At 38.8% G+C, this 23,162-nt stretch overlaps 1 protein-coding gene across 2 annotated transcripts in view; it reads right to left on the bottom strand.

The window, feature by feature from the left end:
* The window catches only part of dlc1 (DLC1 Rho GTPase activating protein), a 79,173-nt gene extending 58,989 nt beyond the window's left edge, over positions 1–20,184 (bottom strand). Inside the window, exons 1-4 of one of the 2 annotated variants that reach the window (XM_024290311.2) lie at positions 19,259–20,184; positions 16,220–18,078; positions 12,558–12,692; positions 12,310–12,405 (exon numbers count right to left, since the gene is read on the bottom strand). In XM_024290311.2, the coding sequence (XP_024146079.1) occupies positions 12,310–12,405; positions 12,558–12,692; positions 16,220–18,031 (2,043 nt within the window). In that variant the 5' untranslated portion in view covers positions 18,032–18,078; positions 19,259–20,184. The remainder of the gene's footprint in view (positions 1–12,309; positions 12,406–12,557; positions 12,693–16,219; positions 18,079–19,258) is intronic. The other variant, XM_036212761.1, reaches the window with a different exon arrangement.
* Positions 20,185–23,162: the final 2,978 nt, after the last annotated feature.

The following is a 23,162-nucleotide window of genomic DNA, read 5'->3' as shown; positions in this document are numbered from 1 at the left end:
AATTGGGGCTCAGCCCCTGGTTTACATACAGTAATCAACGAGAAGCTTGAATCCAAAGTGACTTTTTAATAAAGCAAAAATTCAATAAATAGTGATTTAAAAATCAGTAGGCATTCCAACAAATATTGCTGCCATTGTGCTATTGTTGTTTAAAATCTCCCAAAGAGTCTGAGTTACTGATAACATGAAAACATGCTTTTAACTAAGTAAATTATTATCCATCATACACTGAAGTGAAAAGTTTGCTTCTTATGTGGAAATAATGCTGTGCACTGGCAGTCTGTAACGTGATGTATGGGTGTGTGCTTGTGTGTTTGCATGAAGGGCAGCACTCAGATGGAATGCAAAGATCTTTCTTGTCACTGACATTTGACCCCAGGGTCTTTGGCTGATCTCCACGCCCTGATCTGTTTTTAATCCACCCTCTCCTGGTAAAAATTAATGTCAGTCTGCCGTTTTTCTTCCTTGAAACATTCCCGCTTTGGTCCATCTTCCATCTGTGTGCATGTCAATTGATTATTTTTTATTTCTTCTATAACTAGAGACTACTAGAGCAAAGTCCAGCCAAATGCCAATCTGGAAAGATTTCGATCATATGAATGATAGGAGGGTAAAGGCTCTCTTATCTTTTACACTCCCAACCAGACAATACAGCCTGTGGATGTCCCAATCAAACATGATAAGCAGATGAAAAAAAGAATGCCCATTGGAATCTAGATACTCAACTATCAGCACGGCTCCTCACTTTAAGACAAAGGACCAAAGATATTGATAACATTGTGTGCTGATTACGAAGACAATGGCAGCTCATACACGTTTTCTCTAAAATATTGGCTGGTTAATCATAAATATTGATACATGGATTTAGTTTGTGTTCACATCATGGTTTTCAAGCGGGTCACAACCCAGATCCATGTCAGACCACTCTGGTGTCAGTTTGTCCATGTTAATGAAGTGCATGACAAGAAATGCGTATGACAATTTGTTGGACTTGTAATAGTTGATTAATCAAGAAACACCAAATTAAAAAATATACCAGCATAGCAGTTCTGATTCTAAAGGTCACCCAAGAGGAGACTCTCAAATGGCTTGAAGTTGCTGCAAGCCAACATCAATGTGGCAGAAAAATTGTTGTGAAACTCAAACTCACGGCACGATTGCTGTGTGCACTAGATGAAACACCCAAGAACCAAGGAAGTGACACATTATGTGTTATTTAAATGATAATAATAATAATAATGTTCTCTTCCTGCAGCCAGAAATCAGGAAATAGAGACTATTCCAAGATATTCCATTTGGCATCTTGAGTTTCTGCAGAGCCCTTTCATGGGTCGAGCTTGTTCAGGCAAATCCTGCACATTAGGTTTGATAGATTTTTTTTTAGATATAATTTCTTCCAGACTCGCAGTGCAATCAATCATAAAAACTCACACGAATGCAATACAGTAAAAGATACAGTGCCAGGAGTACACAAGATAAACTCATAGGACGCACTGTTTAAAAGGACAGTCATAAAAAGCAAAAATAAAAGTATGTAAAACATTAAAGATTACAATGAGAAGTAATTAAAAAGACAAAATAAATGTATAAAAAACACAGAGTTTGATTCTGAGTTTAGTTTCTTGGTCAAATCTTTGGCTATTTTCAGTCCTCTCTATAGTACTATATCTGACTAGTTTTTGTGTATTGTGAAAAATGTCCTATGGGTCAACCTGATGATCCCACTGCCATAGTAGGAATTCACAAAGTTTAGTATAAGTAACTTTGTTCGTAATACCATTTTTTTATCATTTATTTTATAAGTTCTCAATTGGTCAGAGACTGTAATTAGATGCTTTGGTATTGTTTTGTCAATTATTGCAAAACACAAAATGATTTTTCTGCTTAATATAATTCTGAAATCAATACAGATGTTTCAATAATGCAAAACTTCCTGAAAATCTTTGTCAATTTCAGAGCTTTTGTCACTTTGTTGGCAAGGCTTCTACTTTTATTGAGATGGAAATCTGCCACTGCCCCCTCTCACATATGGAAGCCCGAACTGTTCGTAATTAGATAAATAAATACAACATTATTTAATCAAGCAACACTCCCATACTCACACACTTTGGATCAGGGAGATCCTAAATTTGGTGAAGCTTGAGAGGATAAGATGCATCCTCAAAGGATCAGTTGGGGAGTTTCATAAGATATAGGACCCATTTCTCCCTTATGTTAACAAGTAAAACATTTTGTTTATTGAAGAGTGATCCTCCTTTATTGAGTTAGTAATTGGAGGGTAGGGTTAATTTCACGGCATTAGCATTACTCACTGTGTTTTTTTTTTGGTTTTTTTTTTGGCTTGTTTATTTCTCAATTACTAGTTGATATCATACGTCATCTACATCGGTCGTCGTCACTGTTTTACTCTTGATTTTTGTCATGTTTGTTGTAATAAACAAGATTGTTGAAAAAAAAAAATCTTTATTGAAGTGAGTGAGATCATAAGAGATAGAGGCGAGTGCGGGTCTTTTCACAAAAAAATATGTATTTTTATCCAGAAAAATCAGCACCTTTACTCAGATTAAATGTCAGAGATTTAAATATTTTAATCTAAAGTATAAACATAAATACATTTATATTTGTATCTAATATTTAGCCAAAAACAGTTTTAAGTTTGACCCAGAGCTCAGAAATGTGACCCTCCATACCTCATTAACAGCAGATCTACGAAGCTCCTGTTCTTAGCACTAAAGGCATTTTGTTGACAAGTGTGCACCTTTGCCATTGTGCAAACACCACGCCATGAGTTCCTGTCTGTGACCCATAAAGCCACAGAGTAAATCTCCCGTCAACAGGGTTATGTTTCCTCTCAAAACAGCAACTGTATTATTAAGAAACGTGAGCGAGAAACTGCAAGAATGTGAGTGAAGGAGTTCCAGTAAGTGCTAATGTTTTTATAGCATTGCAATAACACATGCCTGTAGCCCCCTCTGGCATGCCCTGGTGCAGGTTGTCACATTGTAGAACTGCCTGGGCCGTGTCAGGTGTCCAGCAGGGATCTGCAGAATAGCATCAGCTGCCTCAATTACTGCCATGCATTTAATGGAAGTGGAGAAGATGTGTTTGTCTAACGTGCGTGTGAGAATTTGAACCAACGTCCACCTGCAGTTGAGGGAAATTTTCTCAAAAATCTTTCCCTTTTAGGCACATCTGATTCAAATACGTAGAGACAAACTCCCTTTGGGACTCTGTGGGCTTTTCTGATGAGTTACTAAAATTGATCGAGAAAGTCATGAGATACTTAGAGAACGAACCATTCCCCGAGCCTGCTTCAATCCGACTTGCCAGGATTTCATTCTGCAGCTGCAGATGGTGAGAGTGAGTTATGTCTGACCACCCATGGTCTCCGCTGACCAAGGATTAGGGGGCTTAGGCTAACCCAAACCTTTTTTCTCCACCACTTAGCAGAAATGGCTAAATTGGCACAGATGGCTCATGATCGAGCAGGCCTTCATTCCAACCATTCTGTGTGTTACCTGGAGGAGGGGAGAGAATTATGAATCTACAGTCCTCTTGTCCAGTCCAAACCCTTGGAGATATTATCATAAGCTCATTTTTTTGTTTCTTGACCACTATGAATACGCTCTTTCCTTTCTGGTCAGATTTTGTTTCTCTGTGTTGTGTAAGTCCACGTGTAAGGGAAACGTGGGAATCTTTTCTTACGCAAAGATTTGACTCCCCCAGAGACCAAACCCTCATAGTTTCTCCTTTCCCCCACATTTTAATAGTTTCCATATGTCACACTTGGAGTGTGTCAACTGAAAGTGATGCAGCGACTTGGTGTAATGATGCATTGGAACATTTCCTGCAGGAAAAAAATGCTATATTAGTGTCCAGATGTTGGGTTTAGCAGCAGTTTGAAAAGAAAACAATTACTACAAACATTGTGCAATGTTTAAATAGGTCCATTCTTTAGGTGGACACATTTTACCCCAACATACTGAAAGCAAAAAAAAAATAGTGTTTTCAGCTCTGTAGGGTTAATATTGAAATCCTGCACTATTTAAACTCAACAATGTGCACACATAAGTCAAAAAACAGTTTTTTCAACAAAAGCAAGCCAAATCATACCTTTTTATTACATTTTAGGTTGTATCTGGAAGGATTCAAGGCCAAACTCTGAAAGCATCAGGTAGTTTTCTTACTCTAATGCAGGGATGCCACTGTGTATGATTTCCTGATATCCAAACCATACTCATGACTGATTACCTGGTTCAGGTGTGTTCAGCCAATTAAAACATTCCAGAGTGGGGGATGTTAGAAAACATGCAGGATTGCAGCCCTCAAGTCCTGGATTTGCTTATTCCTGCTCTAAAGGTATACCTGTGCTCCCACTGGCTGGGTTGACTTGAAATGTCTTTGAAAATAACAAAAACCCTTGCTTTGGACTTCTTTGTCCGGAAATATTGCAACTATGCAAGTGTTTAAGGCCGGTCGCGGGTTCTTTGTACAAATCAGCCATTTATTGTTCATGATCTAGACGTTTCACCAGTTGAACCCCTTATAGCTAAATTATGAAAATACTGATCTTTGACCAGCAGGGACTCAGATTTGGTTGTGAAGTGTGGATAGTGTACTTTCATAACAATCGCCACCAGTTGCAAACATAATCACAAAAGGAGAAATTAATAATTGATATATTCTTCCCAGCTGGAATTATATAACATATATCGGAATAGAGTTGTGAAACAAGAACCATGGAGCAAGATTTGTGGGATTTGCACCGCCTTGACTTTTCACACCAAGCCTCTTCCAGTTGTAGGTGGCGGATAAGCGCTACTAAACATAAAAAAACTATAGAAGAAGAATCCCCTCCCTACCGCTCCCTGCTTGTTCAGTGTTAACACCAATGGCTGGATGTGCTTTCATACAACCGCATATTTTTGAACCCTTAACAAATGCCGGTGTGAATGTAGCTCAAGAAGTCACTCTTGAGACTGACTCACAACAACATTTTATCTAAATCAAAGTACATTTGATACTGAGGAATTTTTTTTAAGGTTGCTGGCATCGCTTTTGTATCAGAACACTTGACTGTTTATAGAGAGGCGTGCAGTGGAAAGAATGGTACGTGTCACCTGTTTCTGCTCACCAAGTCTGAATTTGTGTCTAAAAGACCAGAGTTAATAGGGATAAGCTTAAGGTCCCGGCTGCAACAACAACGTTGGCCTGGGGATTAGCTGCTGACATTTTGGGGAGAAAGCAGAGAGCAGAGTAACAAGAGGGATTAGACTGTCCTCTGTCAAAACCTGAGGTGGAGCAAAGCAATTCCTGTACAAGATGCAGAGTTTACTGACGTGCTGGAGACTATGTGGAAGCACCCTGGGTCTCAGTCATAAACTATGTGCTTTAGGTGGCGTGACATGCTGCCAAACCTTTGGCTTTGAGCAATAAACACTTTTTGGGCAACTTTGAGTAACAAACTTCACTAATTCATGAATTGGTGCGTTATTAAAATGTTTTCTTTGCAGTAATTGAGTTATTAACTCCAGGGTATGAATAAATGCAATTTTATATATCTATATGACTATCAAATAAAAATTGTCCCAATTAAAAATTTGAATCCCAGCCCTAAGTATGTGACGGTTTCATTGCACATTGATTTACTGTGTATTCATGTATGTGTGTGTCTGTGGTTCTGAGAGTGCGTTCAATTTGTTGATGCCGTGATTTATAGCACTTGATTATCTCTAGCTGTAGGGCTGTTTTCCAGATGCTTGTATATCTCAGTCATCCTTGAAATTTATAGTCAACGTGCCATACCGTCATCCAACAGCTCCAACTGCGCTGATAAAGGTCGTCTTTACGTGTAACAGATGTGCTTCTGCAGTGATTCACCCAGTGTCTTGTCTTAACACTGCAAAAGCACATTAGCAAAAAGACAGGAATGTATCTTTTTTATTTTGGTTGAAACTGCATAATTTGGTTGAGTTATAAACTAGAAACTAACAGAATCCCAATGGAAGTCATGGACGTCAGAGGTGATGTAAGGCAGGCTTTGTGCCATCAAAAACAGAACTAGGACTAAGTGCAGACAATAAAAACAAAAATTTATATGGTATCTGACTTGGAAACAGATGCTAAAACATAATTGTCATTTGTGAAGCAATTAAATAGTCATCGTTCAAATACGTTTTAACAAAATGTTCAGAATGCAAAATGAGTTGGACTGACATGTGTAGACAATGAAAGGAAGAGATGGTGAAGAAAAAAGAAAACATATTTTTGGTCTTTTTTTTCCCTTTTCTGAATCTTTTTTTGTTTTGTAATTTGGGCTAAATGCATTCTGAGAATCTTTATTGCCTTTGAAGACGCATTGAATGCATATTGTGTGGTATGTTGGGATTTTGTGAAAGGAACAAATAAATAAATCAAATTAAATCAAGCTTGTATTGCATGTCGTCTTGTCATTCCGATGTGATTTTAAATATTAACCGCTCTGCTGTCGATGAAAAATGACCCAGCCTTGAATTGACAGGAAAAACAAGATTTCCTTGTTGGGGTTGAAAAAAAGTTCATTTTCCATATCCTGTTCCAAACATTAGTCATTTTTTGGGGGGGTGACTATGTTTGTGTTCTTGTTACAGCTGTGCTCAGCAGAGGACTGGCCTTGGGAGCAATGACACAACACAAAGCAACCAACATGGCCGTGACCAAACCCCTACCAGCAGCAGCCTTTGTCAGACGGGATAGTGGTCGGTGTCATAGCCGACTGTCTGAGTTTGGCCGTCTAAGTCAAATATGTGGGTGGAATGTAGGCAAACATAATTACGCCTGTTTGCGCTTTGTGTTGACTACCTCAGCAAGGACAGAGATGAGGAAGCTCGAGTAAAGATAAACAGAAGCCAGTGAAAGTAGCACAGTCCTGGAGCTTTTATCTGCCTGCGACTCTGAGAAGGTGTGGTGTAGATGAAGGATGTTTAGGGACTGTGAGGCTGCCAAAGCGGGACACGGAGGAAGGACAGAGCAGAGATCTGCTAGTGACCTTAGCACGCAAGCCTCAGCACTTCCATTGTCCGCCAAAGTGCAGACAGATAAAGAGCTATGACAGGGAATAAAGTATTTCTGTCACTATATATATATTTCAGGTGCTCATCTCACGCACAACTTTAACATCGATTAAAATGTCAACATGGTTGAAAATTGTTTTGTTTTCCCCCAGAATATAGTCCCTAAAAGAGAATTCATCACTGTCTCAGAAGCGCTGTTGCCAGGGAAACAGAAAATAGATCAAAACACAACTAAAAGCCTCACTGTTAGTGATGACAAAAGATTAAGGATGCAAAAACTTGTAAGGAGCAACACTTAAAAAAGAAAACAAAAAACGGGGCTAAATTTACAGGGAATCTACACGCTTTGTTCTTCCTAAGTCCTGCAGGATTCTGTCTTTTGTAATGTTCTGGTGAGAACAGTACGTGCTGAAAGTGAATAATATGTTGCTTCCGACTGTAACATTCAAAAGAAGGTGGTCAAAAGTCAGCTGGGCACATCCTGAGCACTTCTCTAAAAATAGGGTCTCAAGAAATGTTTTCCACACATTGTGTAACGTAATTTTGTCATCATACCATGAAGAAATCATTCAACGTAGACCTGTTTCTATTTTCCTAGCATTCATTATTAAATTGTAGATTTTTTTGAGTGGGGGGTCAAAATAAACAAAAAAAAAGTGTTATTGTTTAACGAAGAAGATCAAGTTTTCTTTTTTAAAGTCTCCTCCCTTTAGCCTCCTGCTTATATAAACTCTTACATAAATTGCAAGTGAACTCTGGTGCAATTTACCTACACAGTGAATGCAATTTGATCATTCATTTGACCAAAGAAGGTGAACTAAAAAGATATTTACAAGTAAAAAATAAAAAAGCCCCAAAAATAAAATCATTCATCTTCAGAATCTGGTTTATCCCTTTTGGGGTCACGGAGCTACTGGGGCCAATCCAATTATTGTTGGGCAACAGGTGCTAGTTCGTCACAGGGACACACAACCACACACTGTCACATGCACACCTATGGTGATTTGTGCCTCGTTTCCACTGAGCGGAACAGACCAGACCAGTCCCCTCTTGGCCGGTTTAGAATGGTTCAGGCAATTCAAGTGAGCGTCAAAATGGTGCGACTACAGCGAAAGAGATGCTCCATCAGCTTACTCAGAAAAATTAAAAAGATAACCGCGGAGGATAATTATAATTCGGATAAAGCCGACCTCTACGCTGCGGAACAGTCAATTGTTCTGAAATAAAAAAATCCTCTATATTCAGCAACACACTATTGTTCTTCAAAAAATGTTTTAGAAAGCACAATCTGGAAGGTTTTTAATGAGTTTGGATCGGTAATGGACATTCTTCGACCGCAGGGATTAGGTGAGACAAAAACAAGCATTGGGCGGCATTCATGGAATATTATTCTTTGCAAGAAGATTGCGGTAGAGGAAGAAGAATACAGCCGAAAAGAAGACAAAACTTTCGGTTTGGATCTTGAGTCAGGCAAAGCGCTGGTTAAAAGACCGTTAAAAGCAGATTGACTAAAAATCTAAACTTTCTACAAATGACAAATGGATTTCATATAAGTTTCAGTGTACACCGGATTCATTCATTTGTGTTACTAAAATGACAAAAAAAGAAAACCTCCACCTGTTGCAAAACAATCATGCAAGCAAAACAGCAGAGAAAGACACCTGCTACGGCCAGCGAGTAAAGGAATCCTGCCAACAAAAACACCCTGGGTAAAGAATAGCTGTTCCAGCACGAGAAAAAAAGCACCTGCTGTGGCACAACATCCGCGAGATGTTACCCCCCCAAACACCCCGTCCCCCCATCGGATGCAATAATAACAACCACCTGCTGAAGGCTAAAAGTAGCGACATCCTAAGTTTCATATGAACCCATTGCCTTACTGTATCTGCAACAGATAGAGAGAAAGATGAAAAGTAGAACTTATAGACTTGTACTCCATGTTTCTCAGGGTTACACCAAAGACAGAAAGGTGTGAGAGTGGGTTTTGGGTGACAGTTGGTGTTTTTGGTTTGGCTAATTGTGTTTTTTGCGTTTTCAAAATGTTTTTGTGGAATCGTTCTGATGATGGAGGACATATGTAAAGAAAATTGAGCTAAAAATTATATTTCTGAGTTGCATCAGAACACAAAACATGATGAAAGATGAATAGATCCAGGTAAGTCTTCGTTTTCCTTGTTTAAGCTAGCATCTGGCTCAAAACTGTAAGATGATAAGTAAAATATTGCTCGCCATTTTTGTTGCACCAGTGATGTTAGGTTGGGGATGTGAGGAGCTTCACTGCAAAAACTAAATATTAAGAAAGTATAAAGACCCTCGTTTCAGGAAAAACTGACAAAAACTGATAACATGTCTTAGTAACCAGATTTTTTTCTTAAAATAGGAATGCTCAGTATGACCATTTTTCATTTGGCAGATTTTTTTTTACTTATTTGAAGAAACTTCTAAAATTTTAAAATATTTTTGACTAATTTCCAGAGGGGTCCATTTTTGCGGTGTGGACGCAAGCGGGAAAACAGAGAGCTCTCAGCAACATGGATGTAAATTTCTATTGAACTATTCCATAAACTACGTCCAACAAAACAATGCAAGTTTTTTTAAATTTCTGCTAAAAACAACATCATCATGTCTAAGAGTTCCCTGGAAACACTTCTACAATAGATAAAAAGATGATCAGAGACCAATTTAAATATAAACTCAAAAGAAAAACTTGTGAAATCATGTCCCATTGAGATCAGTTTTTGGTTTATGCTTATGGTTTTTCAAAACAATATTACAGTTACAAAAGAAGAGAAAAAAAAAAAATCTGAATTTGATGGTGATGCTGATCAAGTTTATTAATCAATCCACAGATACGATACGATACGATACGATCTACAATCTTGTCTCATTCCAAATGCATATGCAGATATTTAAAAAAAATTCTGGGTACTAAACCACTGAATTTTTCTAAAGTGAAAACATCTGAGGCAATATTGTAAACAGTTTTTTTGTACTGTTCTGGTCACTGTTTAAATAGGCTGGTTGCACCTGTGTGTGAATGGGAACTGCAGGATTCTCAGGAAGTCTACAAACCTGTCAGTGTTGTTAACTGTTTCCATTCACATTCCATGCTCTTTCATTGAGAACAAAAACTGCGATGGAAAGTATCCTCTCCTAGATTCAGATTCCCAGAAAGATAAAATCATTTTCCCCTCATTTTTAATTTATTTTATTACAGAGTTACAATGTTTGGACTCCAAATACCAGTTTTTTTGCATTTGTTAATTTTTGTGCCATTCAAGATGAAGTGGGTGTTGTTTTTTGCTAAATATAGAAATTAAATTCTACTTCTTTTTAAAGCATTATTGCACGTGTTACTTGCCGTATGATCTTCAAGAGTCCCAACATGGTGAAAACACAACTGCTGCCTATTCAAAATATTGTTAATTGTTGCATACTGTCTTACTGAAATTGGAGAAGTAAAAAAAAAAAAATGAAACACTTTGTTGTATTAGTATTGCAAGTTTGGACATTACAAAATAAAAAGATTAAGGTGTCATAACATTTATGTGTGAAGGATTTTATTTTTAAATCAACCAGGAGCAATTAACGTCAGCAAATCCCTTTCATGAAGTCGTCATCTATTTGGCTTCAATCTATCACCCCATGGGGCCGCCACTGTAAAAGGCCTCCTATTAGGCACAGTGAAAGGACTGTTTACCCAAGCTCAGTCAGTCGCCATGGGTTACATCAGAAACGAATGCCGTGGAGTAGCTGGCAACAGCCCAAGCCCACTAATCATGGAGCATGTTCATTTGTGCTTGTGCAAAATATGCATGTCATTCCTCCCCTGTGTGAAAAGTTATGACATGCAAGACACAGTAATGTCAACATGAAACAAGATTACCTAACAGGCTTTTTTTCTTTATATATAAAACAAAAATCTGTTTCGATTCAGAGCTCACTAAGTCCTAAAATGAGCAAGCAAAGGATTAAAAGGCATGTCCCACTTGAAGTGTGTCCCCCTTTGCTCCCCCTGCCCTGGCTTTTAACCTCCCAGACTCTCCTTCTGACCCCTTTGTTAGGTTGAGGAGTGGGGGGGTCTTTGGAACCAGCTAATTATAGAGTTTTAACGTCTGCTTGGCTAAGCTCCAAGAGCAGAAGGACATTCCTGCAATTGGGAGGTTTGCTGCCGTCTATATGTGTTTGCACATGCAGTCAGGGTTTATTGCCATTTTTCCTTAACCCATTGTGACCTTATCCAATCTAAACATTGCTATATTTTTTTGTACCTGACATACTTGTTAATGAGGACATAAACTTGAGGAGCGGTAACGTGGCATATCATTTTAAAGTTCCCAATAAAAGCAAAAAATATTTAAAACAATTAATAGAATAATGTTTTATAAACCAAGTTTTCAAAAAATATTGAGTTTTTCAAAGACTTTCAATTACTTTATGCAAATGAAGAGAATCATTTTACTTAAAAGCCATCTATAGTAGCCTACTATCTGTCGAATATGGTGGAAAATGTTTACTTAAAACATGTAGTTAAGACAAAATGACTACACCAATGAACAAAAGCAACATTTTTAAAGTCCTAAATTAAACACGAACATGGAGGAATAGCTATAAGCAGCTGCCTGATTGTATTGTATAGGATTTTGAGAAAATTCTTGACTTCTACCAATTTTAAAATGGCCACTTATTTTGCCTGAACACAAGTAGGATCAATTCTGTTTTCAACTGCTTGTAAGTGTACAATTATATTTAAAAAAAAAAGTCAAACACAATGAAACAGAAGCTGTGTAGAGAACATTGATGTGTGGAAATGGCATTTGGGCAGCATACGTTGCCTCTGTTGTACCTGATTATATGGAAATTGCTGCTTTTTGATTAACCAATAATTTTCTCATGAATAGATAAAAACCAATTTTTTGCCACTCTGTGTTTTACATTTCTTTCTTAAAGGTTAAGTTTTCTGTTTTATTCAAAGCTCTAGACATTTTGTAACAGTTTATTATTATTTTGTAAAAATAATACTGGTAAATACATTTTGTGTAAAAACATATTTCCAATTACTTTTACTGACACTAGCACTCATACTTAATGCAGAAAAAATAATAATTACTACACCTTGTTGTTGTGCTTTTACATAATTGTTTTTGTTACCTAATAACCACATGACAATTACAAAAAGTTACAATTAATTTGACATTTTCCAAAATCTTCTTAGGGTTTAGTTGTATACACTGATGACAATGACCTCCTGACTTACCCCATTTTCAGGTTTCCCATCATAGGATGCTGCAGATTCTGAGGAGAGAGGAACATGTGGATGTGGGAGAGCTTGTGAAGCTGCTGCATCCGCCTCCTGCACACATATTGTTAAAAAAGCATGTTAGAACCAACCTTTGTTTCGTCAAATTTTCGTTTTTTCATATTCACTCTATATCAGGTGTCTGCAACCTTCAACACTTAAAGTGCCATTGATCTATAGATGAAAAAACAAAACCGTGCGCGTACCAGGCGTTGCCGTCGATGGATATTGGGGGTCCTGTTCACGGAAGAGGTTGCAATGAGTGCATTTTCAATTTCTTGGTCCAGCTGGTCCAGCTTCATCAGCAGAAGCACCATTGAGTCCAAACGAGCATGCTCCCGCTGAGTACAAAATGACAAAGAACCAGCGATTGTTAAAATATCCTAAAAGAATTCCAAAGAACACTCCACATTACTTGCAGGTTTAATGGCCCCCCCATTGTTTTTGAGTAAACTTCATTTCCATTATTATCCTCTGTTGGCAGTAGAACTAAATTCTGCTGTCGACTCTTATGGGACACCATATTATTATGACTTGAAATGAAAATGCATCTGTATTCCTCACTGATCAAAACTGCACTGAAGAGGTCATACTGACCTCAAGTGGTTTGACAGCTACAAGACAACTGAACCAACTGCAGCTCTGTTTTATTCCTGCTTTTGCTAAGAATCTTTTAAAAAAGCCTGTAAAGATACTTCCTCCAGAGTTCAAAGCCATGGGTCTTCATTTTCATCCGCCTATCTGTTATCTTAGTGGGTGGGGTTCCCCGACCAAGCTTTTACTAAAAAAAGAAATGTTCTTTATTCACCAAAATCACAGGCTACTTTTTGATAAAGAACAGATGAGAAGTGCATTTACACAAGCGTCTAAAACTTGTGAATGAGGGGCTCCTACTCATGGAAAAGCTTTGCCAGGCCAAAACACAGCTAAAGGAAACACTTTCGAGCCAAAATTATATCGGATTGCGAAGTATAAATAACGTATTTCAAATATTTATCAAACGTGTCTCAAAAAATTCTTGACTCTTTGCGTGTATAAAGGATTGCTTTCATAGTAGTGTCAATGGGAGTAGAGCAAAACTATCTAAAGCAGCAAAAATCATCAATTACAGGCTTACTTCTGCACTTTGCCACGAACTATGTCTCCAATAACATCTCATGACTAGTGCATGTGTGTGTTTTCCATTTAGCTGGCCATTAGTCTGCCAGAATCTGCTTCTGTTGGGCCTTCTGAAAGAGCACATAGATGAGGAGGAAAAGGTCTTCACATCGATGCATTCAGCGACATTCCAAGTCAGGGGCTTTGCGCACCGCTGCATTCTGTCCCCTCACACAATCACAATGAAACATTGTGCCGTGGAAAGACAATGACATCTTTACCCAGCTTCACTGAATGAACAAAAGCATCGGTCTCAGGATGGCAGGAACAACAGCAGAATAAAAAAAAAATGGGTTCAACACAGTTTTAGAGTGCAGTATTTTTAGGGCATGTTGGGGTTTGGGTGTTACGCCTTCCCTGTCTTTCCCATTTTTGAGGTTTCTACTTTGTTCCTTTGAAATTCCCTTTTTGGAAGGAGAAAACAGTTCCCACATAACTCAAACTCAAGATTGCTCCTTTTAACCCCCCAAGCCACACATTGCTCTGGCATGTATATTGTGTTTTCTCTGTTTTTTCACTGATCAGATAGGGAACAGTCTTCCAACCACTGCAGAATATTGGGGAAAAAAAAGCTCAGACTTGTGCATGACCTAAACGAGTGGTACATTTATTAAAAAAGAATCATGCTGAGACATTATTAATCATTAAGTAAGGGCGGAAATGGCTAAAAACGATCCTCAGAGGGATGTAAGTAAGGTATCTGCAGCCAGATAAACAACTGTTCGTCCAGTTTAGCCTGGGGGTTAGGATAAGACGTTGTTGCTAAAACAAATAAACACAGTAACAAGGTCCAATATCTGTTTAATCTCAAGCCATTATACAAACCAGATGGCTTCATTTCACAAACTGAGTCTGCACCATCAACATGGCCTGCTGAGGACATGCCTATTAGAGAGTGCAATGCACAATGAAATATCAGACCAACTTCATTGCCATTGCTTTCTTTGGGATGATAGAATATAGAATTAAAAGCAAAAAAGTACATTTTAGTTGTTTCAAGTATGTGTTTTTTTTTATAATACTATCAAAATGATCATATGAATCAGAACTATAAATACTTCATTTTATTCCTAAGGTAGCTTTGTGATGTTTTGAAAAATCACTGATGAAAATCTGGTTTTTGGTGTTTTTATCATGTTCTTGTGGCATTTTTCTGATGATGGAAGATATAAAAATATTGAACTAAATATTATATTTATGTACATTTCTTTATTCATATTGTGAATCAGAAGAAGACAGATTAAAGATTGTCGCATGAAAAAGAAAAAAAATACAGTGAGCAGGTCTTTGGAGGCCAATGGTCCTACCATAGACAGTATATAGAGAGCACTGGACAGATTATCCCCTCCCTCCTCGCCTTTAAAATAGAAAGTACAGTACTGGTACAAGAAAGCCAAAATCCCATAGACTTCTATAAAAAAATGAACAGCTATTCCTCAGTCATTCTGTTTGTCAGAATATCCATTCTTCTCTGGTGTCTCTTTTTAATATGTTCTTGATAAATCTATTTTTTTCATGATATATTTTCATTGTCACAAGTTATTCAAGTTATAAACTGACAATTAAGATGCCTCAATAGGAGTATGGGGCGCCCGCTGGCCCCCACCTTGAACGTTAGAAGCAATGATTCTCCCCGAGCCTGCTTTTACTGAAAGGGGTGTGGCTTTTTTTAACAAACGCATTCCTGATTTGACATAGAAATGATAACTCAGACCGACTCGGACAAATCACTGGTTACTAATGTCGTCTGGTCCCAAAATGGCGAACTCCGCACCAAGGTAAAATGGCGACTAAATTTACATCATTATGTTGGAAACGGAGGCATTTTCAATGGGTGACATCACAGCCTTACTTTGTCCATCTCGATATATGTCAATAGATCCCACCCATCATTCAGAGGCAAATTTCTATTGAACTACTGCTGCTCTGGAGTAAGTATGTTCTAATAAAGACATGTGCTTTTTATTTTTTTTCTAAAAATGAGATATTCATAAATCAAAAGGCCAATGGGAACGTTTTAACAATAGATCAAAAGATAATCAAAGTGGGTTTTTAATTACTCTTCACTCAACATATCTAATCAATTCCAATTCAAAAGGCACACATTTTGTATAATAGTACAATATTGTAATAGTGTTTTAAGTGGTCATAACCATGTTGGACAAAGCTAAACATTAAGTCATTGATAACGTTTCTTGAAATTTTCTTTCTATTCTTTACAATTTTTTTAAATGAAAAATTAAATTAAATGTCATAATTTAGTTTTACCGGAACAACATGCTTATTAGAGATGTATGTGGTGCATATTTTGACGTAAATAGAGAAAAACGTGTCCAGTAATTTCAAAATGACTTTACCAAAGTGGTAAATTGAGAATGAACTGCGCAGCACACAATAGCTGATTTCAAAAACAGTTCAAGCATTTTACTCTGGTGATTACTTGAGCTTCCAGCCTCCTCTGCATTTGCAGACTTCATACCCTTATAGGACCTTGTTTTTCTTCAAGAAGGAGTAAAACATTTAACAGGTCCCCCTCTCACAGATCTGAGTGCCTGTGAGGAGTGAAGTCATGGTTTTCCAAGACACGTGCCAGAGTGTGGGACAAACTATTTGTCAAGCATTTTTCCCAATGAGAATCTGTTCGCATACATAAAAAGATGTACAAAAAGTGGGCTGTGAAAAATGGCATCCGGTCTGCAAATACTCCTACCTTTCTCATGCGCACTTTGACCATGTTGTCCTCTTTGTTATCCCCGGTCTCCGTCGTTCCATCCCAAACTGAGCTTTTCAGCTGGACGTCGCTCAGAGTCTCATCCGCCTCCTTCCTTGTGGAAACTGTGGCCTCTGGTCTGCAGTGTTCGCTGTGACCATCTGTCACCTCTGCAGCAGGTGACTCACTCAAGCAACAGGCTTGGTTGCCATGGATGCTCCCACTGACCTCTTTAGAGGATAGTGCCGGGTTTCCAGGAGCCTTATGCTCATCATCCAGATGGGAAAACTGAGTTGGAATTTGGGTAAAAAAATGAGCGTCTGTATTTATTTCAGACTTCAGAACATTTAATTCATCCACAAAGGCGATCTCTGGTATTGTATCCAGTTTGGAACTGCAGTTTTCTGTATAGTCCTCACCAACTCTCAAGTTTTTAGGTAATTTCTGAGGACTACAATTTTCAATTGATGATTTCTCATTTGCACTATGCCCAGTGTTTTCAAGGTCTACAGGTAAATGTTCAGACCTCAGTTGATCAGATGACATAGTTTCTGTCAAAGAGCAACACTGTCTGTTCATTCCATCGTGAGACAATTCTGACAGATCATGACTAACCAACGTTGCCTCCTTGTTGCCTTCTTTTGCACTTTCCTCTCCATCAGAGAAGCTCTCGGTAGCCACTTCCACATCATGTTGCTTCATCGGGGTCTGGTTAAGCACCTTACAACCTTTGTCACGATCCAACGACCCAATGACACTGCATTGATCCAGAGTCCCTTCAACTTCTCTTGAGTGATGATCAAGTCCTGTGTTTGCTTGTCGAATTGCTGAGTCATTCATTCCGTCCAGCTCGTCAGCTGAATTTGTGCTCCAGCCATCAACTCCTTCTTCAGCACACTCCCCATTTACAACTAAATTCACAAGCGAGTCCATTGTTTTGTTTGTTGACATTGCATCACCGCACTCTGTCTCGTTACCCAAACTGTGCAGCACAACAGCAAGCGGTCCACCAGCTCCAGCTCGGTCAGAGGTGGAAATCTTCCCCTCGACCACATCTGGGCAGTTAGCGGGAGGTCTGAGTTCAGGCACAGAGCACGGGTTTAGGGTGGCCCGAGAGATTTCAGGAGGTCCGCTGTAACCCTCTGTATGGCTCTCTTTTGTTTCCCGGTAGTCTGGAAGTTCGCCAGGCAGTTCACAAGCACAACCACACAATGCAGGCCTATTGTTTGAGGAGATAGAGATGCATTGTTGCTCTTCATGACAGATATGTGGACTTTTAAAGACATATTCGCAGTTGCAGATGTGACATTGGCTGTTTTGTGGACAAGCAACACTTCCAGGACAGAAAATGTTCTCCCTCAGACATTTGGTATCAACTGAGCTGTTTGCACTAGTAAGTGTCCTGTTAAATTTACAGCAAAAGGCTTCAGACGTTCCAGTGTTTGTGGTTACCAGAAGCTGTGATTGTGAGTCCGGTTTGTGAGAGCCGTTGACTGACTCGTGCAAACCCTGAGGAGCTTTTTCATTCTTTCTGGTCAGTGTTAACTCTTCTGACTCAGTAACATCTTTGTCAGTGGAAGCTTCACCCATGAGGGACTCTGCATGGTTATTTGTGTACAGCTGGTGGCAGCCCTCTGGCATTGAGGCACACCTCGCTCGTCTACCTTGTTTCAAATCCCCAGATCCAATCCCAGGGCCATCACTGTCAACTCCATGACAGCAGACCAGATCCAGGTCGTCGTAGCTGTACTGCAGTCCTGATGGATGAGTTACCTGCTCTTCCCAGCTTCTTTTCCTTATGGCTACCGGCATGATGGAGAGCCAGTTCTATCCCACAATAAATCCCTGAAGCACATCTGCTGCAGATGAACACAGAAAAAGAAGAAATTGGCATCAGAAACATCAAGTGCTACCAAGTTTACAAAAGCTAAAAAAACTCAATGGAAAACAATGTCTCGCTTATCGAGTAAACAGGAAGGGATGAGTGAAAGTTCACGAATGATGCATTGCCCCTGCACTTACATTCCCTGGGAACAACAATTCTGTGGAATTGCTTCAAAGGTTATACTAACACAAAAAAATAAAAATAAATAGTCACTGGCAAAGCTTTAAAATTATTTTCACACACACCTGCTTTAACAGGAAAAGACTCGATGAAAATAATAAAGCTACATATGTTCTTCTACTGTCTTTCAAACAGCAAACTATTTGTAGGTTATTTGAAATTTAATAATTTTTAAATCTCTGTGTCCATTAAAATATACTTATTCATTTCAATCTGTATCAGTGGCAGAGCTAGAGCTTTTAGAATGTTTTTGTGTAATTATTATTATTTTTTTTTCAATTATTACTTTTGCAATGCCTAAAGAAGCTTATATTGAGGATTTCTTAAACTTTGTCTATAGTGATACTAATATTGACTCAAAAATTGGAGGGTAAGTGAGGAAGCAATTAATTTTGCCCCTACATAGCTCTGTCCCGATACACTTTTATTTATCTTAAAAAAAAAAAAAGCAAAAAAAAAAACCCACAAATATTTGAAGTAAATGATTACAAACCTAATTTACATTCAAAGGAAAATTTACATTTAGAATTACATAAGAAAAATGCATGATTGGTAAATATTTCAAAGTCACTGGTTTAAATTTGTGCCAGACAATAAATCCAGAGAACGAAACCTGTGTGGTGTCAGAGTGAGAAAATAGGTTAGATATCCTCGATATTACCTAGTATACTGTTGCATGCCATCCATTTTATATATATGTAAATCAAATAAAAACTGTCAATTTTCAAATAGATCATTACATTCAATATGAATTTGCACATTTAATTTGAATAGACAACTTCCTATGGACTAGAAGTATTAAAATATGCAATTTTCTGAAACCATAGATAAGAACTGGTCTTTCTGCTCTGGCACAGACTTCAACTTGTCTTCTAGTAAAGTCACAAATGAATGAGTGAAAAAACATGTGGTTATTTCTTAAAGTTACAGGCCTAGAAGGGAAAAACGTATTCAAGTTTGTGTTCATTCCTTACTTAATTTGACAGTCATCTTACAGTCATCCAGAGACGTCTCCTGAGCCGCCGGTTCATTCATCCCCCGAAAGCATTTCATCCAAGCTCGAGAAATATGAATCCATGTCTTTCCAAGCGATTTGACATATTTCATCTGTGAAAAGATCCTAATCTAGACCAGTGCGAGGGATTTTCAAGTCTCCAGTCCACATCTTCACCCTGGAGTTGTTGGACAGCCACTGAAACCCCCAAAGGAAGGCAGAAAACCAGGAAGCAGCCAAAGCTGCAACTTCCATCTTGATCACATTATGTTTTTGCTGACGCCGAGTCCCAAATAGTCGGGGTGGTGTAAGAGAGGCCGGCCTTTTTCTTTCCTTTTTTTTTTTTTTTTCCGACTCCCCACCCTCCCTGATCTCTTCTGTTCTGTCCTCATCAGGTTCCCTCCCCTTCAGTTTTGACAGGGAGCATGAATCACATCCGTGGAGCCCCCCCTCCTCCTTGAGACTCACCAAACACACTTCTACACGTTTATTCACTCCACCCTCCTCTAATGTGCACTCTCTGCTCACTGATTCAAAGAGCACCATTTACCCTTTCCTGCAAGCTCTTCTTTTTCTTCGGCCATCCTTCTCTTTTCTCCATTCTCCTGTCGCCCGCTAGCTGGGTAAAGGCTTCAACCAGTTGGTTTTGATTAGTAACAGACTGGCTGCCCTGTGAGACTGTCGGCAGTGAGCCAGGAGAGATTGCACAAATGTTTTGGCAGTTAAATCTGGTGCCTGCTTTTATTAAGATATTTTTGTAATGTTTTTTTTCCCTTTAATTTTTCAACTTGTAATGTTACAAGTATTATTAACCAAACATGTTTCAAGGAATAATAATAAAAAAAGGTTCAAGATATGTTAGCAGACAATTTATAAATAGAAAAATGCCTACTTTTTCAGACTAAGTCGCTCTGGAGCAGTGGCGTACCATTAAGGCCTGCAAAGCCTTCAGTGAATTATCTAAAATGATCTAAAAAATTTATCTAAATATCTAAATATATATATATATACACACAGATTTGTCTAAAATATATTTTAGATTATTCCAATTCTTCTGTCAGCTTCTCTCACAGCCCTTCCCAATGGCTGCACTGCTGTCAGAAAGTTTTTTCACATGAAAGTTTCTAACCAATCAGATTTTAGAACTCACTTGTTGCTAGGTTCATGAAAGCCTGCCTTATACTAATACAGTCAGTGCTTGGGCCCTCAACTTCCGGTTTTGCAGAGGCGTTCCATAAAAAACTGATTAAACTATAGCCATATAAACATATTCACGATGATTCAACCAATCAGAATTTGAGCTAGAGTCTTCATGAGGGCAGAAGATGACATTTCCCTCTTATTGGATTGTCGAAGCTCGCATTGGTCAAAAGCTAACTTTTTCTGTACTTTAGGCCCTAGGTATTACCTCTGAATTTTTGTCTGAATCACTCATTGTTTTGCAGTTAATGATAGAAGAAGGTGGAGGAATTTAATTTAGGTGCAGATCTATTGCGTAAGCAATTTTTAAGGTGGATTTTTCCGGAAAAATTGGACAGTGTCAAAAAATGACCAACCAACCCCAAAGCTAGCCAGCCTACACGCATCCCTCTCCAGCTTAGCACAGCACTCTGATGTATCTTGACTGTGAACTGTCAAATACCGCATGCAGGATTTTGCAGGGAAATCTACCGCTGATCTCCTGGACATCCATCATGGATGGAGTTAGCGTTTAAATAAGTTGGATTTGCTGTAAATACAAAGTGCTTTAAAGAAAAACACTTATTTTTAAGTTTAATGAGTTGTCAAGTTGTTGCAGCTGTTATTGCAGTGGGAGGAGACTTGAATGCCCAGTTTGTTTTTACAATCTCTGTAATTCCTGTGAATTCTGTCTTTTTAAATTATCCATTTATGATGGTATTGCTCCATGAAAATCACTCATATATAAAAGCCCGGCCCCACAGGATTTGACGGCCATGTCATCGGTAAAAAATTTGGAAAATCTGCCACACGTGCTTAGACGTGCTAACTTTATTCATGTTTGTGGAATAGCAGTGATACAGACGCCGGAGTCCATTCCACTGCCAGAGCACCGCGTAATCGTGTGTAAGCAGTGGTACAAACGCAGACTGTACTGCCGTGCACAAACACAGAATTTTGGCGTCGCTCTACGGCCCAATCTCGCACTGAAACTGCTGTTCCACACCCATTGCACAGCTGTACCACTGGTACCACACGCGGTCTAAATTTTTGCGCAGTTCAACTATTCTTTCCAAGTGTAACGGCTACTAAATTTTGCACCGCGTGTATGCGCGTCGATTCTGCGGTCACATCTTGCCCGTTGCACTACCAGTCTACTGCTGACAGCGTCTGTACCACGGGGATGACATTTTTTCCGTTGTCCAGCCGTGATATGGCCGTGAAAGCCGGTGGGTGTTAGAAACATAAAATAGTTAATATTAATGGAAGTGGTTTTGGCAGAGGAAGACTGAAAAATCCAATATGGTGGCCCGAGCGTGCTGCATGTGTAATGTGGGCGGGAGCCTTGCGTGTCTGACCATCACCATTTTTCATGTACAGAAAATAAATATGGAATCAAAGACAAGTCGGCTGTCCTGTCATTTGAAACAAGCAAACACAAAGTAGAGATCGTCCTGGACCAGCCAGCAACAAGGCTGAGCTGGTTACACGTACCAGTATGTTTATGCTTAAATTGTTGTTGTCCTAGGTTTAGTATGAGCCAATTGAAAGCTTTTTTTTCATTTTTACTTTCTTATTAGCAAAAATATTTTACCAAATGTGTTTTTTTTTGTTGGTTTTTCCTTTTGTTTTTGGTATCCCTATACATAGACTGCTAACGTCATCTTTACACCTCGTCTCCTCAAAACACAGAAACTTAGGAATCATTTTTAAGTCAGCAACTGCCAATATAATGAGTAATGCATGAAACTTTCTAAAACAATATGGGAAAGTACAACAAAGCCCCCCACAAGTGTCCCAGTGGTGCTGAGCTGTGACCTCTGGGTCAGCCAGATGTTAGGTAAGCTCTGGGGGGACATACTTTTTTTTTTACTGGGAAATTGTACACAGCCATTAGTCCTGGTTCTCTGGGGACACAGATGGCCCCTACTGGCATGCAAGGGAAAGCATCCAAATCCAACAAGCGTCCTCTGTATCTTGTCACATGTTGCGTGCAGTGTAATGTAATGAAACCCAGATTTTCTTCAGTCACAGTAGCTTTCTTGAGGAGAAAGCTGGTGATTGAGGCACAGAGGCTGAAACAGAGCACAGCTCAGGCAATCCTTTCATTATACCCATGCGGACATGATAATTTTAAAGGACAGGCATCCATGTGGATCCAAACCATCTGGAACAGCTGGCGTACACAGCAGTCTGATGCATCGAGGATAGCATTAGAAAGAGGTGCTTTGCAGTCGAGTATACCATACACGCGACTTATAGGAGTGGTCTCACAAAAATTGTTAAAAACGTATATAAAAAATAATTCCAGCTCTTCTCTTGAAACCAGACTGATTTAAGCCATGAGTAAACATGCGTCTGATTTAATGTCATTGTTGGTTAAAGGACGAACAGAATATAAAGTCACATGTCTGGACGAGGTGTCTCAAGAAAGAACCATTCATAAATCACCCCCGAATCCCCCTCTGGTCAACCTGGCAAATTCTTCGGAGCGGGCTCAAAGGAAACAACCTCACATTCCTGCTGATAGAGTTTATTATTGGAAAAAATAAGCCAGTTTAAGTCTTGGCCACCAAAAAACAAAGATTTTGCAAGTGCTGGAATTTTTTTGAGGATGTTAGATGGAAAGAAAAGGGCTCCCTCCCACAAAATGGTAATTCAAGTCGTTATATACACGAAAAAATGCTTTTTTTTTTTTTTTAAAT

Source organism: Oryzias melastigma, linkage group LG1 (genome assembly GCF_002922805.2).
Source record: "Oryzias melastigma strain HK-1 linkage group LG1, ASM292280v2, whole genome shotgun sequence".
Lineage (NCBI taxonomy): Eukaryota > Metazoa > Chordata > Actinopteri > Beloniformes > Adrianichthyidae > Oryzias > Oryzias melastigma.
Note: the sequence above shows the minus strand (reverse complement) of the source record. Positions and strands in the feature narration are given on the sequence as shown.